The sequence below is a fragment of the Equus quagga genome, chromosome 9 (assembly GCF_021613505.1).
Source record: "Equus quagga isolate Etosha38 chromosome 9, UCLA_HA_Equagga_1.0, whole genome shotgun sequence".
NCBI lineage: Eukaryota > Metazoa > Chordata > Mammalia > Perissodactyla > Equidae > Equus > Equus quagga.
This window is the reverse complement of record NC_060275.1, coordinates 41769129-41781865: the sequence shown is the minus strand read 5'-3', so window position 1 is coordinate 41781865 and position 12737 is coordinate 41769129. Positions and strand designations below refer to the sequence as shown.

At 35.3% G+C, this 12737-nt stretch overlaps 1 protein-coding gene across 1 annotated transcript in view; it reads left to right on the top strand.

Moving 5' to 3' along the window:
* The first annotated feature begins 749 nt into the window (after positions 1-749).
* Positions 750-12737, top strand: part of DSG1 (desmoglein 1) — a 37944-nt gene continuing 25956 nt past the window's right edge. Inside the window, exons 1-5 of the mRNA XM_046671396.1 lie at positions 750-854; positions 1433-1565; positions 9809-9844; positions 10110-10241; positions 11449-11604. Coding sequence (XP_046527352.1) covers positions 1518-1565; positions 9809-9844; positions 10110-10241; positions 11449-11604 — 372 coding nt within the window. The 5' untranslated portion in view covers positions 750-854; positions 1433-1517. The remainder of the gene's footprint in view (positions 855-1432; positions 1566-9808; positions 9845-10109; positions 10242-11448; positions 11605-12737) is intronic.

Genomic DNA, 12737 nt, shown 5'->3' with positions numbered 1-12737 from the left:
CTTGACCAATGAGAAATTTGGCCTGACCATCTCCTTTTATTTTACTTATGCACATCAACCAAGTGCTATCATAAGCATTGTTATTCATTGCAAGTAAATATAGGCAGTCTATCTCCTTCTGTCTAAGCTCCATTATGAATAGCATGAAATTTCAAACGACTGTTGAACGACCTTCTTTGCCACACACCTGTAGTGAAATGAGAGCATTCCTTAGAACCTCTGACCCTCAGAGATATCCTTTTTTCTGGGATATTTTAAGCATCCTTTTGACCATAATCAACTTCTTGTCAGATAGGTCTCTTGTTCCAGACTGCCATTTCAAACTCCATAGACTTCCTGCCACTCACAATATTTATACCAGACATTGCCTGGTGAAGAGATGATATCCCAAGAATACTTTCAAATGCTGCCTTGTGAGAGTCGTTACTTATTTTCACACAGCTCAGGGCTGCTACGTTGCCATTTGCATGTGTGGGCAGCCAGTCCTTCAGTGTGTTCTCTATGTTCTAATTGGCTCACCACACAGATTCTTGGCTCTGTGCTTGGGAATTGTCACTGACTTTTAACCCACCTCACCTGAAGAGCAGCTTTTTGGTTTCCATTAGTATTTCAGGCACCGATCCTCATCTTAAAAATTATAACAGGATTTTAATCGGTGCTTTTGATTGTTTACTTTTAATCTGGCTTGGTGATATTTTAAATTTTGTTTTACTATATTTGAAAAGAGCAGAATTTTAAAGAAAGAAAAATAATTGGGGAGAGAAGATATTTATTTAGAGAGAAAACAGAGGCTTCCCTGGACTTAGGCTGATCACTTCAAGAGAACTGTGACTTGTGTAGAGGACCTTATAATTGTAAGTATCATAGTTTTGCTTGTTTGACAATGCTTTAAAAAGTCCTCAGTCCCAACGTTAGCAAACTTTCTCTCTCTTAAACAACTTGGAAAATAACTGGCTAGTTCCTAACATACACTGAAATGGAAAGTTTATAATTTTTTACTGTGACCTGAGGGTCTGGCTCTGAGCACGGAGCAGATACGTCCTTTGATTAATATAAGCCTAACTACACTTGCCATTTTAATATGGGAAGGATCTAAAGAACTTGTAAAGAAAGCATAAGGTGAAAAGTCCTTATCAATTGTATACGTCCCCATACTTCTGATCATTTTAAATGCCTGCCACTGAAAACCTTCAGTAAAGGAGTGAATCTTCCAGGCCCCACAGAAGCTGCCTTTCAGCTGGAAGAAGGGTGTGTCCTTAAGCTTTTACCCAGGAGCAATGATGATCTTGTCAAGTATTTCAGTGAGACCAGCCCAAGTTTTTAGGGTGGGGATCTAGACGTGTTATACTACCTTCAGTCCTTCTCCCAGAGAAGGCAGAAACACCTCTAAGCCTGCATGTAAGAACATCTACTGAGAAAGTATTTTAATCAGACACCAGCTGAGTGGGGGAAAGAAAAGGAACAGAGAAGAACAAACAAAACTCCCTTGGCCTTGGATGTAAAAGAACCCAGCAGCGATGGACTGGCACTTCTTCAGAACAGCTGCAGTGCTGTTCATTTGTTTGGTAAGTGGATTCTGTTAAAAACCCTTCATAATCATTCTTGTTGTAAACAAGTGTGAACTTTTTAGAAAATGTTTTTAGTGTTATTTCTAACCTAAACCCATTAAAAGTTTATGTTAATGACAAGGTGATTTTATGAACTAGATTTTTGAAGAGAGTTTCTCTCTTTAATTGAAGACTCCAGATCATATTATAGCATCAGTGTTAACTCATCAGATCACATCTCTGACATGGAAGTCATTGCTAAGTCACGCTGGTAAAATAGTGAATTCGGGAAAGCCATATCACTACTTAGGAGCATTTTGTTGTTCAAATCCTTTTTTAGCAGGTCGGCTTTTAAACTAATATCACAGGTCTGTCCTGATTTTTAACCTAAACAACTTTCCATTCTTTTGGTATCTTTGCTGAAAGATTCACTATAATTTTTAAAACATAAAAATAGGATCCATATAAATTAAAATCATAGCAGTTTGTGACTGACCTCACTATCGAAATAATCTCATCGGTTCCATATATGGTTGGGAGCCATATCACTAATATCAAAAGTCCCACATTGCTAAACTCTGATTTTATTTAAAACAACATTTTTGTATTTCAAGAAAAATGGTGGTATGGGAAACTTATAAATAATATAGTAGGTGAAGGAATGGCTATAATTAAGGAGTAAGCATAATTATTAAGATACTGGCTCTTACTACTGGAAAATCAGTAACGACCGATATAAAAGTTGCATGTTTGATGGTCAGACAAATGTAATGAAATGCTTTATCACTGTCCCCCTTACACATCATTAGTTTTCTCTTTTTAGAGATAATACTAAATGCAATGCCAATGTGTGGCATCAATTTCACTTGTGTCAAAAATTTTAAAACCTTAGTCTCTCTCACAGCGAGCTTAATATAATCCAAAGAGGCCAGTGCCAGGTAAATTGCCCTCCAATTTGGCAGGATGTAGCGTGTGGTTATATTTGTTTCTACTTGCTTAATTTTTGAACTGGATTGTTGAGTTTCTGTAAGAACAAGTTAGATCTTTGATTCAAGGTATGCTGGTTAGTTTGAATTCAGTTTATTAATTAAGAGAGGTCATAAACAGTGGTTTTAGTTATAAATGAGCATCAATAAGCTGGTAGCTTTTGTTCCAGGCTGCCCTTCAAACATTAGCCCTATTCCATGGACTTTTTCATGGATCTTTGGGATCAGCTGATAGCATAACTTGGGATGCGGCAGGGATTAACGAGCGTTGTACAGTACGTCATTTGAATACAGGCGCATTTGTGTTCTGCAAAATAATCAATTATTTTCATTTTTAATTTCATATAAATTTGATCCGTTAAGGCCTATTATAGTTACAGTTGATTAAAGTTTATTCTGATGTTTATGTACTTTCACTCAATCTATAAAATACCTTATTTCTTTATTTTACAATTATTTCTAATTAATTACATCCTATAAAATTCCTTTAAGCAGCCACTTTCTAATTAATCATTCTTCAGTAAAATGTATTCTTTTATCAAAATCATGCATCCTCATCGAACTTTCTCTCTTTGTAGAGAGGTTCCTAGGCATTTATACTTTATTTTCTGAGTCTGGATAAGTTTTATTGTTTGTGGATTGTTTGTTGCCATATTTTACTCTGGAATCCATCACAAGTTTCTCATACGCCTTATGGAAATTATTTCTCAAAGAACTTATAAGTTTAATTTTCACATTGTTGTAACTTTTTTTGTAAAGCATTTTACTTTCTAAGGTTTGGAAAATCATAATTTATTTTTACTACTGATTTTACCAGATGATTTGAACAAATGTCCTTTAGAGTTATCCAATCCAGTTTTCCTTTAAAATACTTTTTTATTCTGAAAATTAACCACCACTATAGCAAGCTCTTCCACTTGCCTCTCTGCTAGCCTCACTATGCATATTTGCTTTAACAAAAGAAAAAGAAAAAATCTGTGTAAAGTCTTTATATTCTTCTCTGCTCAAAGTGAAAATCTACATTAGGGAGCCTATTTGGACAATTTTAAAGATTTTTAAGACATTTAAACAGGTAGCATCTTTATTAATGCAAATCCATTTGCGAGCTGGGCAACCATCTATTTACAAGTAAGTTATGTAGTCTGCTCAATATACCTGAAGATTCTAGACCTTGTTCAAATTAATGAGTTAAATTGGAGAGAATAGGGCTGAAGAATCTGCTCCGACAGCAACCAAGATTTCCCATAACTATTCCATTATTTAGACAAGTCTCTTGGACAGACAATAGCTTATGCCTGTTATGACACTGCAAGCCAAATAAATGTTATTGATCCTGCATTTCTTTTTCATTTTTTGGTTTCCATGAGATTAGTGTATGGGAGGGGGAGGGGTTAGAGTGTATTCTAGGCCAGGGAATAATGTTACCTATGCACCAAATATAAGAAATCTCTGTGAATGGTTGTGACAATGGCATAAGGTATGGCATGGTCATGTAGGAAAGCAAAATACAACCAGTAGAATTTTTATACTCCTTCTGATTTTTAAAAATTATTTGCAACTTTGCCAGATCTAATTAGTCAACTCAAATAAATGCAAATCTCAAGGTGTCTTTTTCTATAAAGGCCAACTTCTGCAGCTGACATCCAAAGAACAGATAAACCTATCTTATCCTTTACCAAGAATGATCCGATTTCGCCAGGTCTTCTCCTTTTTCCACGGTTAATATTTCCTTTCCAAAAATTCCCTCTGACCACCTGATTAACTCCTCGATTTGAACTTACTGAAATCCTTTAGGATATAAGCAGGAGTTTTTCAGAATACTTCTTAGCACTCTGGCTAAAATACATAGGAAATAATATAAACTTTATTATATAGTTCACTCATGTATTTGAACCAGACATCTTAAATTCCCATAATTGTATTTACTGCTGCCTAAAGCTAGAGAAGGACTAGAAAACTAGTACAGACCAAACAGAAGACAAGTAAAGGACAGAATTTTTTATGCTTTCTTGTGTACATATTATCATGATATAAATTATAGATGTTAGTATTTCCATAAAATATTTTATAGAAAATGGAGGCAGTATTTCTACTTACCCAGTAAAATTTATAAATTGTATTTAAGCAAAATCATTTCCATTTATATGGTATTCTTAAAAGCTTTATTATTTCACTGCAGCTTTAGAATCAGCATCTTCTTTTACCTCTATGAAAATACAGAGTTCAAATTTATCATCATTTAATTGGTTTGAGTTGCCATGGAGTAAAAACATTCTGCCATGCCTGATTTAGGTCACAGAAAAACCTAAAGCACTAGGAAATGCTGTGTAGATAAATCTAAAGGCCTGGCCCCTAAGGGACAAGATTCCCCTATTTAGCAAGGCTCAGGAATCAAGAAAAATCACTCTATTGTCTATACCCAGAGCATTTAATTTCTGTAACTCTTTCTCCACTACATATTCTTCAAGGACATTGTTGCTGAGTATCTCTGTGTCCTAACAGATATTGCCTAACCGAAGCAGGAAGCATGCTCAGCAATGCAGTTAGATTTGTTATGCTACCTTCAATGAGGGAACACGCTTACAGAGCGCTGGGTCTTGCCACGCTTGCTGTTATGCTTGGCATGCAAATTCCTTTGATGGACATAGGCAGGTTAAACTTTTTAAAATGCCATTGGCTGCTGATCCATGCTCTCAATTGGTCTATGAGAATAGAGCACAGCCTTACACACTTGTTTAATGAAAAACCACCTCTCCACAAATTAACGGCTGCGTGTTGCTCATAAATCTACTGGACTATAAGTTATGTGAGGGCAGGTTCTGTGTCTGATTCACTTTTGTAGCCTTCATAGTGCCTTGCACCAGTTCAGGATTGCTCAATAGATCTCTAATCACACAAAGTAGAGGCATCAGAGGGGAATTTTTGGATAGCTTATATTTCTTCTGCCCCCCCCCCCCCCCCCGCACACCACCCCCCGCCACACTCCTAGAAACCATCAAGGTACTAAACATGGAAATAATCATGTTGAATTTCCCTAACATTTATTTTTATGGTGTAGTATTACATTTACTTACATTTTATCTAAGGCTTACCATAATACTTTTAGGGCTTAAGCCCTTTAAAAGTCTTAATCCAGCATTGGATCCACATAATACACATTTGGTATGTATTGGTCAAATGAATAAATAAACGAAAGAACAAGTAAGAGAAACCACCCTATCAAGGTGTTGTCAACTCCAGATTGATAGCTTTTGTCCAAGTAATATAGAGGAAACACAAAAGAGGAAGTTTCTTAAAAGAAGCAAACTATTATATTTTAGCTTTGTCTCGAGTTCTTCCTTGTGATGCATACAACAGTTAAATACATTAGAATTTGACACAACAAAAACTGCCACGTGACTTGTGAGGAAGACTACCTCACAATTATTAAATGCAAGAGGTTTTCCTTATAAAAGTTACCACTTTTAAGACCGTTTTTATTATATGCAAAGAAATGTAAACCTCAATATCAAAAAACATCTAAAAGTGAGTATAATTAGAGAATCATTGAAATTAGCAGGCAATTTTGTGTCCTGTGGCTTTTTTTTTTAACATGTGGATTGGTCCCTAAAATAGAGATGAAGGGAGGACTCACTGAGAATGCATTTTAATATCATGTGACACTTGTTCACACCCCATCTGTCTTTCAATTTTCCCTCTCTTTGACGTCTGTGACATTGCATTATATTTTCCTCATTTCTTTGGCCACTCCTTTTCTCTCTTTGTTTCCTGTTTGCTGTCGTTGCCTCTAGTTATATAAACATAGGAATTCCCCTAGTTTCAGTCTCAACCACAAGCTGTTTCTTTGCTGTATTTTATACTTAGGGATTTCAAATTCTCCCATGATTTCAACTCCCCTACCTGAGCAGATGTCCCTCAACTCAGGCCTGAACTATTGTTCATCATGCTGACACACATTTCAAATTGCTGAGTATCTTTACCTGGGCGTTTCTCTGGCATCTCAAACTCAACGTGTTCTAACCTGCTAATTTCTGCTACTGCCTTGTTCCCAATCTCCCAGTTTAAAACAGCCATCACCTGAGATTCTCCCCTGTCTTGACTCTCACGTCTCATTTGTTCTCAAGCCCTGTCAATTTCAGCCACGCAGTATCCCTCCCTTGATCTTTCCTGGTCCGTTCCCACTGTCCCTGCTCTGGTACAGCGACTCCTCATCTCTGGCCCCATTCGATGCAGGAGACTCAACTGCTCGGTGACCTGTAATCGCTGCCTCTTCTCACCACTCCCACCAATAGTCATCAGAGGACTCTTTTAAACCCACAATTTTATCATGACTTTCCCAGGTTCGAAAAACTTCAACAATTTCCTACTGCTCACAGAGATTTGGTGTTAGAATTGGAAAGAGTCTGCTCCTGTCATTTTACAAAGGAGAGAAAGCTCGTTTAGGAAGTACAGTGAAAGTCTTCTGACTCTACCAAATGTTCTTTTTATTTTGCCTTTGAAAGTCCAACAGTAACTTTGTTTCAAAGTTTATTCTAGACACTGTGCAAAAGACAATCAGGTTATGTCAACACAACATAAATTTAAGCAGACTTGGCAGTTTTTTTAATTACTAATCCAATGGAGAGGCTGACACTATGGTGAAAGCTACTTGGTCTTCTGCCTAAGTTGCCTCTCATGGGAAAAAGAATGACCCAGCATCATAAAGTTGGAAGGTGTCTTTGTCATCTGGCACAGTTCTCCAAAACAAACAGCAGGCACTGACACTTCAGTGTGGTGAGGGAAGCGCAAGACAAATAACAGATGCACACGCAGTTCTGTTGCTATGAGAAAATGGCTCCCAAACAGACAAATAAGGTGTCCTTACACCCTCACTCACACCCACAATCAAGAGTGAGAAAAAAGTGCTCACGAGTTCACAAGTAGCAAGAAGTACACATTGTATTAACATCATTTCAACTCTATGCCAAGAAGTACTCTACAACATTTCCATTACTTGTCCAAACCATTTGAGCCATTTACTTTTCTTTTTTTACCCTAGTATTACTATTATTGCTGTTGTTATTATTGTACATAAGCATTCCTAATCACAAGGATAATATGAGATTAGATTAAAATCAGAATGTTTTTGAATTCTCCAAGTTGTAATGTCAATTCTTTTCAGTATATTTTACTTAGTAATTTACTTGGAATAGGCTATCTTAGACTTTTTTGTAAAACCCACACCTCAAGCACAAATTTAGGATGAATTGTGTTAGATTGTATTTAGCCATAAATTAATATCCAAACCTCAATTTCCTCATCTGTAAAATGGAAACAGTTATAGTACTGGCCACACGTACTTATGAAATTGAATGCATGGATTTCTCTAAACACATTGTCTAGTACTTAGTTATCGTTCAGTGAATTGTAACAGTGATAATAATAACGACTAACATTACCTATATACCATGAGTATATAATTCCTATAATAAAATCATTATCTCTTCATATTACTCATATTAACCATAAATACACATTTTCCTGAATTATCAATTATGGCAATTTCTAAAAATATGAACTTAGAGACTAAAATTTTATTTTTATTTAATGGTGACATCAAAACTAACAATAAAAAGCAAATTGCTATATTTTGAGATTACTATTATAAGTATTTTTTAAAGAGAAAACTATAATTTTCTTTTATCAATGGTACTGATAAAGTCTAATTGTGATAATGGTTTTCATACTTTGCAACCCTGAAAAAGTTCCATTAGAAGTTGAAAATTAAAAACAACAACAAACAGTCACATAGAGACAGAGATTAGATTGGTGGTCACCAGAGGGGAGGTGAGCCGGAGGAGGGCAAGAGGGGTGATTAGGCACATTTGTGTGGTAATGGATTGTAATTACTCTTTGGGGGGTGAACATGATGTAATCTATGCAGGAATCGAAATATAATGATGTACACCTGAAATTTTTATGTTATAAACCAATGTTACCACAATAAAAAAAGAATTAAAACAAAAAGAAGTTGAGACCTACAATTAGGATACATACAACTATGCACTGGGGCTTCGGGTAGGAAAAAAAAGAGGAAGATTGGCAACAGATGTCAGCTCAGGGCCAACCTCCACACACACACACACAGTTGAAAATCTCTTATTTAGGGAGAAATAAAAGCTAAGGATTTATACCATCTTTAATTGATTTTAAGTGTAATTTAAAACTTAATAAATGCAAACTAGCCTTCAAATCCACACCTCATTTTTTAGATAGATATTTTACAATGTCTTAAGTATATTGATATATTAAACAATATATGTCTGTGTTTTTAGAAATACATTTGGTTTTTAGAGAAAAGTAATTGAAATTATACTGAGTTTTTCACTACAAATCGTGTGTAAAGATCAAGGCCAGAGCTGAAACCAGGCAGAGCTCTGCCTGACCAGTTCACGCGTTTGCCAGAGAAATCGTTTAATTCAGGAGAAAAGACTAATAGAAGTTGCTTACCCAGCAATTTGTCCCTTCACTCCCGCACTTTCTTTTCCTTTTTATGGAAGGATGCATTTATGGTATCTATTTTGTTTAGTGCTAACAGTAAAACATTAACTGTGAACTCATTTTTACATAAAGGAAACTATTTACTTTTTATTTTAGAACGTTTTATTCTCATCTTTCAAAGCAAGTAAAAAATATCATCAAGATTTTCAAGAATCTTAGAAAAATCTTCCATCTAGAATTGGAATGTGAAGGAGCAAATATTCTGAAGCTTTCTAGATACTTTCTCCTTCATATCCTTTCTTTACTCCAAAATATTTTTTTTCTATTTCCATCTGTGTCTAGTCTGATTCGGAAACTAAAGTCAAATGTTTTAGCATCATGAGTTATTGCCGAATATCACTGAATAGCATCAGAGTATCTCCAGCTCTTCAGTCACAAGATTTACTAGGAGAGTCTGAGTTCCCGACCTTCGTTCTCCCTGAGTTCTTGCTTCAAATGTCCTAGCTCATGTGATTACAAGTATCTGCAAAGACTAAGAATAAAAAAGAGGTTAAAAAATAAAAGTAATAAAAAAGAAGAAGAGCAAAATTGAAAGGTAAAAAGCAAATGGAAAGGAATCCTTAGCATCATTATTTTCAGATCTGAGGGATAAACCAGATCCACCTGCTACTGGACTGATAAAATAATTCTAATACCTCACAAGACTATTGTTTGACTTTTTTAAAGCAATAGGATAACATGAATTGTAAATCATTCAATTAAAAATTAACTACTATGATTATCTTATTTTTATAGGTGGTGGTGGAAGTTAACAGTGAATTTCGAATACAGGTAATACATAGCAAATCTATTTTTTTCAAATTAAAAACAAGGAAAATGGTTTGGGAGTAACAACATATTTTCCAAAGAAAATTCATCCTTACAAGTAAATTTAATGTTATGCTAAAAGTAATAGATTATCAAAATTGCCAATTTTCTCAATTAAACAACATTTCTTTCTGACATTTCAATTACTCCCCTCTTTCAAAACCTCCAGTGGAATGTGAATTATGAATAAAAGTTAATAGATAGTATTACTTTATTCTACCCATTCAAGGTAAGAGATTATAATACTAAAAATGGCACCATCAAGTGGCATTCAATCAGAAGGCAAAAACGTGAATGGATCAAGTTCGCTGCAGCCTGTCGTGAAGGTGAAGACAACTCAAAGAGGAACCCAATTGCCAAAGTAAGTATCAACCCCAAAGCATAAAATCATAAATCAGAATGGACAAGGTTAAGGTTTCAAAAGAACCTGTCTTTTAAATACTTTATGAACATATCTCACTGAGAAGTTATGGTACAGAGCTATTGTCATTAAGATTATGAAAACTGAAGCCACTGAAAGGATACATTAAGAAACGTGGGCGCTCAGGTAAACAGTTAAACATTGACTGACCTCACCTGTGAAATTAATACACCTGATCATGTGTTACTGCAAACTCTAGGTGAAAAAACTATAGTGATTGAAAGAATGAATTTAGCACTCAGCACACGCAGAGGAAGTATTTCAATGTATGCTCTTTCTGCCTCACAATCTATTAGAATTGAATTCCTACTTTTGGCTTGTTTATAAACATTCACAATGTACCCTCTTTCATACACACTTTTTCCTTTCATTTTCCCTTATCTTCCTTTGTATACACACACACATACATACACACACTCAGAAACACATTGCCACACGCAGATTCACACCCATACAAATATATGTGTATTATGTATATATAGATATACACATAAACATGCATACAGATATACACAGAGATTCATCAGTAGTATTTGCTGACAGTCATTGAATATTTCATTTCAAAGAAAGAATCCTGGTTTCTATAACCATTTATTTGGGATGGTCTCCTTACTTTTCTGCTAATACGTCCCCCCCATTTTCAGAATTAAGAGCTTCTACACAGAGTTGGATAACGCTTGTCAGGTACATAAATCCACTTAAAACTTTCTTCTAAAACTTTCCGTTTTAAAAAATTTTTGAATCATAAGATCCTAGTTACATAACAACATTGGTAAACTCTTTAAGAGGGCAAGGAGTTTCTACTCTAGGCTCAGTGCTAGCATAGAGCCTGAAAATAATACGATCAAATTGTAAATGTTGAATGAATGAATGATTTAGACTTCGATCTATTAGAGTGATATTTTACTTTTTTCTTATTTGGTAGAAATAAAAATTGAATTTCTTTTATTCCATTGTCAGTTCCATTGAAAATTCCAGAGCTGTAATTATTCTACTTATCTAGGAAAATGATTCCCTATTTCTACCATTTCGTAAAAGATAACAGGTGCTCATATTCAACAATTCTCAAGAAAGACAGCTGCCGTATATCAAACATAGCACTCTTTATTTGCTCCCTGTAATATTTTCACTTGTACTTTTTCTGCAGATTCACTCAGATTGTGCTGCAAACCAGCAAGTTACATACCGCATCTCTGGAGTAGGAATTGATCAACCACCTTATGGAATCTTCATTATTAACCAAAAAACTGGTGAAATTAATATAACATCCATAGTTGATCGAGAGGTCACCCCTTTTTTCATTGTAAGTGGGCTCCATGTCAATATATATGTTCAGGCCTAAATTATCTTTGGATAAGCTCAGAGTCTAAATATTAGGCATTTTTGATTGTCTCTTAAAATTCATGAGCATCCCTTGACTCAAGAGAAACAAAGAAAAGATTGAGAGAGAGAAGAGAGTTTTGCTTAAGTGCCTTAGCAAAAATGCTAATATCTGGTCTGTCCCAATGGCAAGCTAAAATATTTGTTTAGAAAGGCAAGAACCTAACTTTTACTTCTTTTTATTTAATTCGATTGAGAGTGTTGGTTCCTTTTAACTCCAATGTCAAGTGATGATTCTGGAGCTACTAGGGTAACCTTTTCTGAGTGAACATACCTTATAATAAATTCACACTGCTCAGGCTTACCTGAGCTCAGAACGTACCTTAGAAATACTTTAATTCATTCTTACTGAATTTCCCTCCATTCTTTACTGTGGCTGTGACAAAACTTCAAATCCTCAACCTCATTTCCACTTGCAACAGATGACCTGGTGACCAACTTCATTAGAAAGTCTGAGGCCCCCCCATCACAAACTCCCACAATTAATTCTCTCTCTTCTGGTTCAAAAATGTTCTGCATTAAATCCCAAACAGGATCACTTTTCTGCTTTTTCCCACAGCTTCTCCCAAGACATTTCCATTGTCCCATAATTACCTGTTTCTTCAAAAACCTTATTCCATCAACTTTGTTTTTTCATCTCTCTCCTGCTTGTCCATTGGCTGCTTCTATTTCCATCTATCATCATGGCCAACCCTTATTAGTACTTAAAAAATAAAGAAAACCTTCCTTGATCTTGTCACCTCTTCTATTAAAACCCTATCAATCCATATCCCAAAACACCTTCAGATAGTAATCTTTGCTTGCTGCTTTCACTCAGACTGCTTGTCTTTATTCCTCAAACTACTTTAATTCCAAGTCAATATTCCTGCCTAATCTCCTACAAATTCTAAATCAGCATGCCAGCATGTTAGCTTTTCTTGAAGCACAATGCATTTTTATATGAAATATACCACACAGGTAAAACAGTATACATTACACTCATGTATACTACAAATATGAATAATAATAATAATAATAAGACAACACCCACATAGCCCCACCTAGCTTATGAATGCT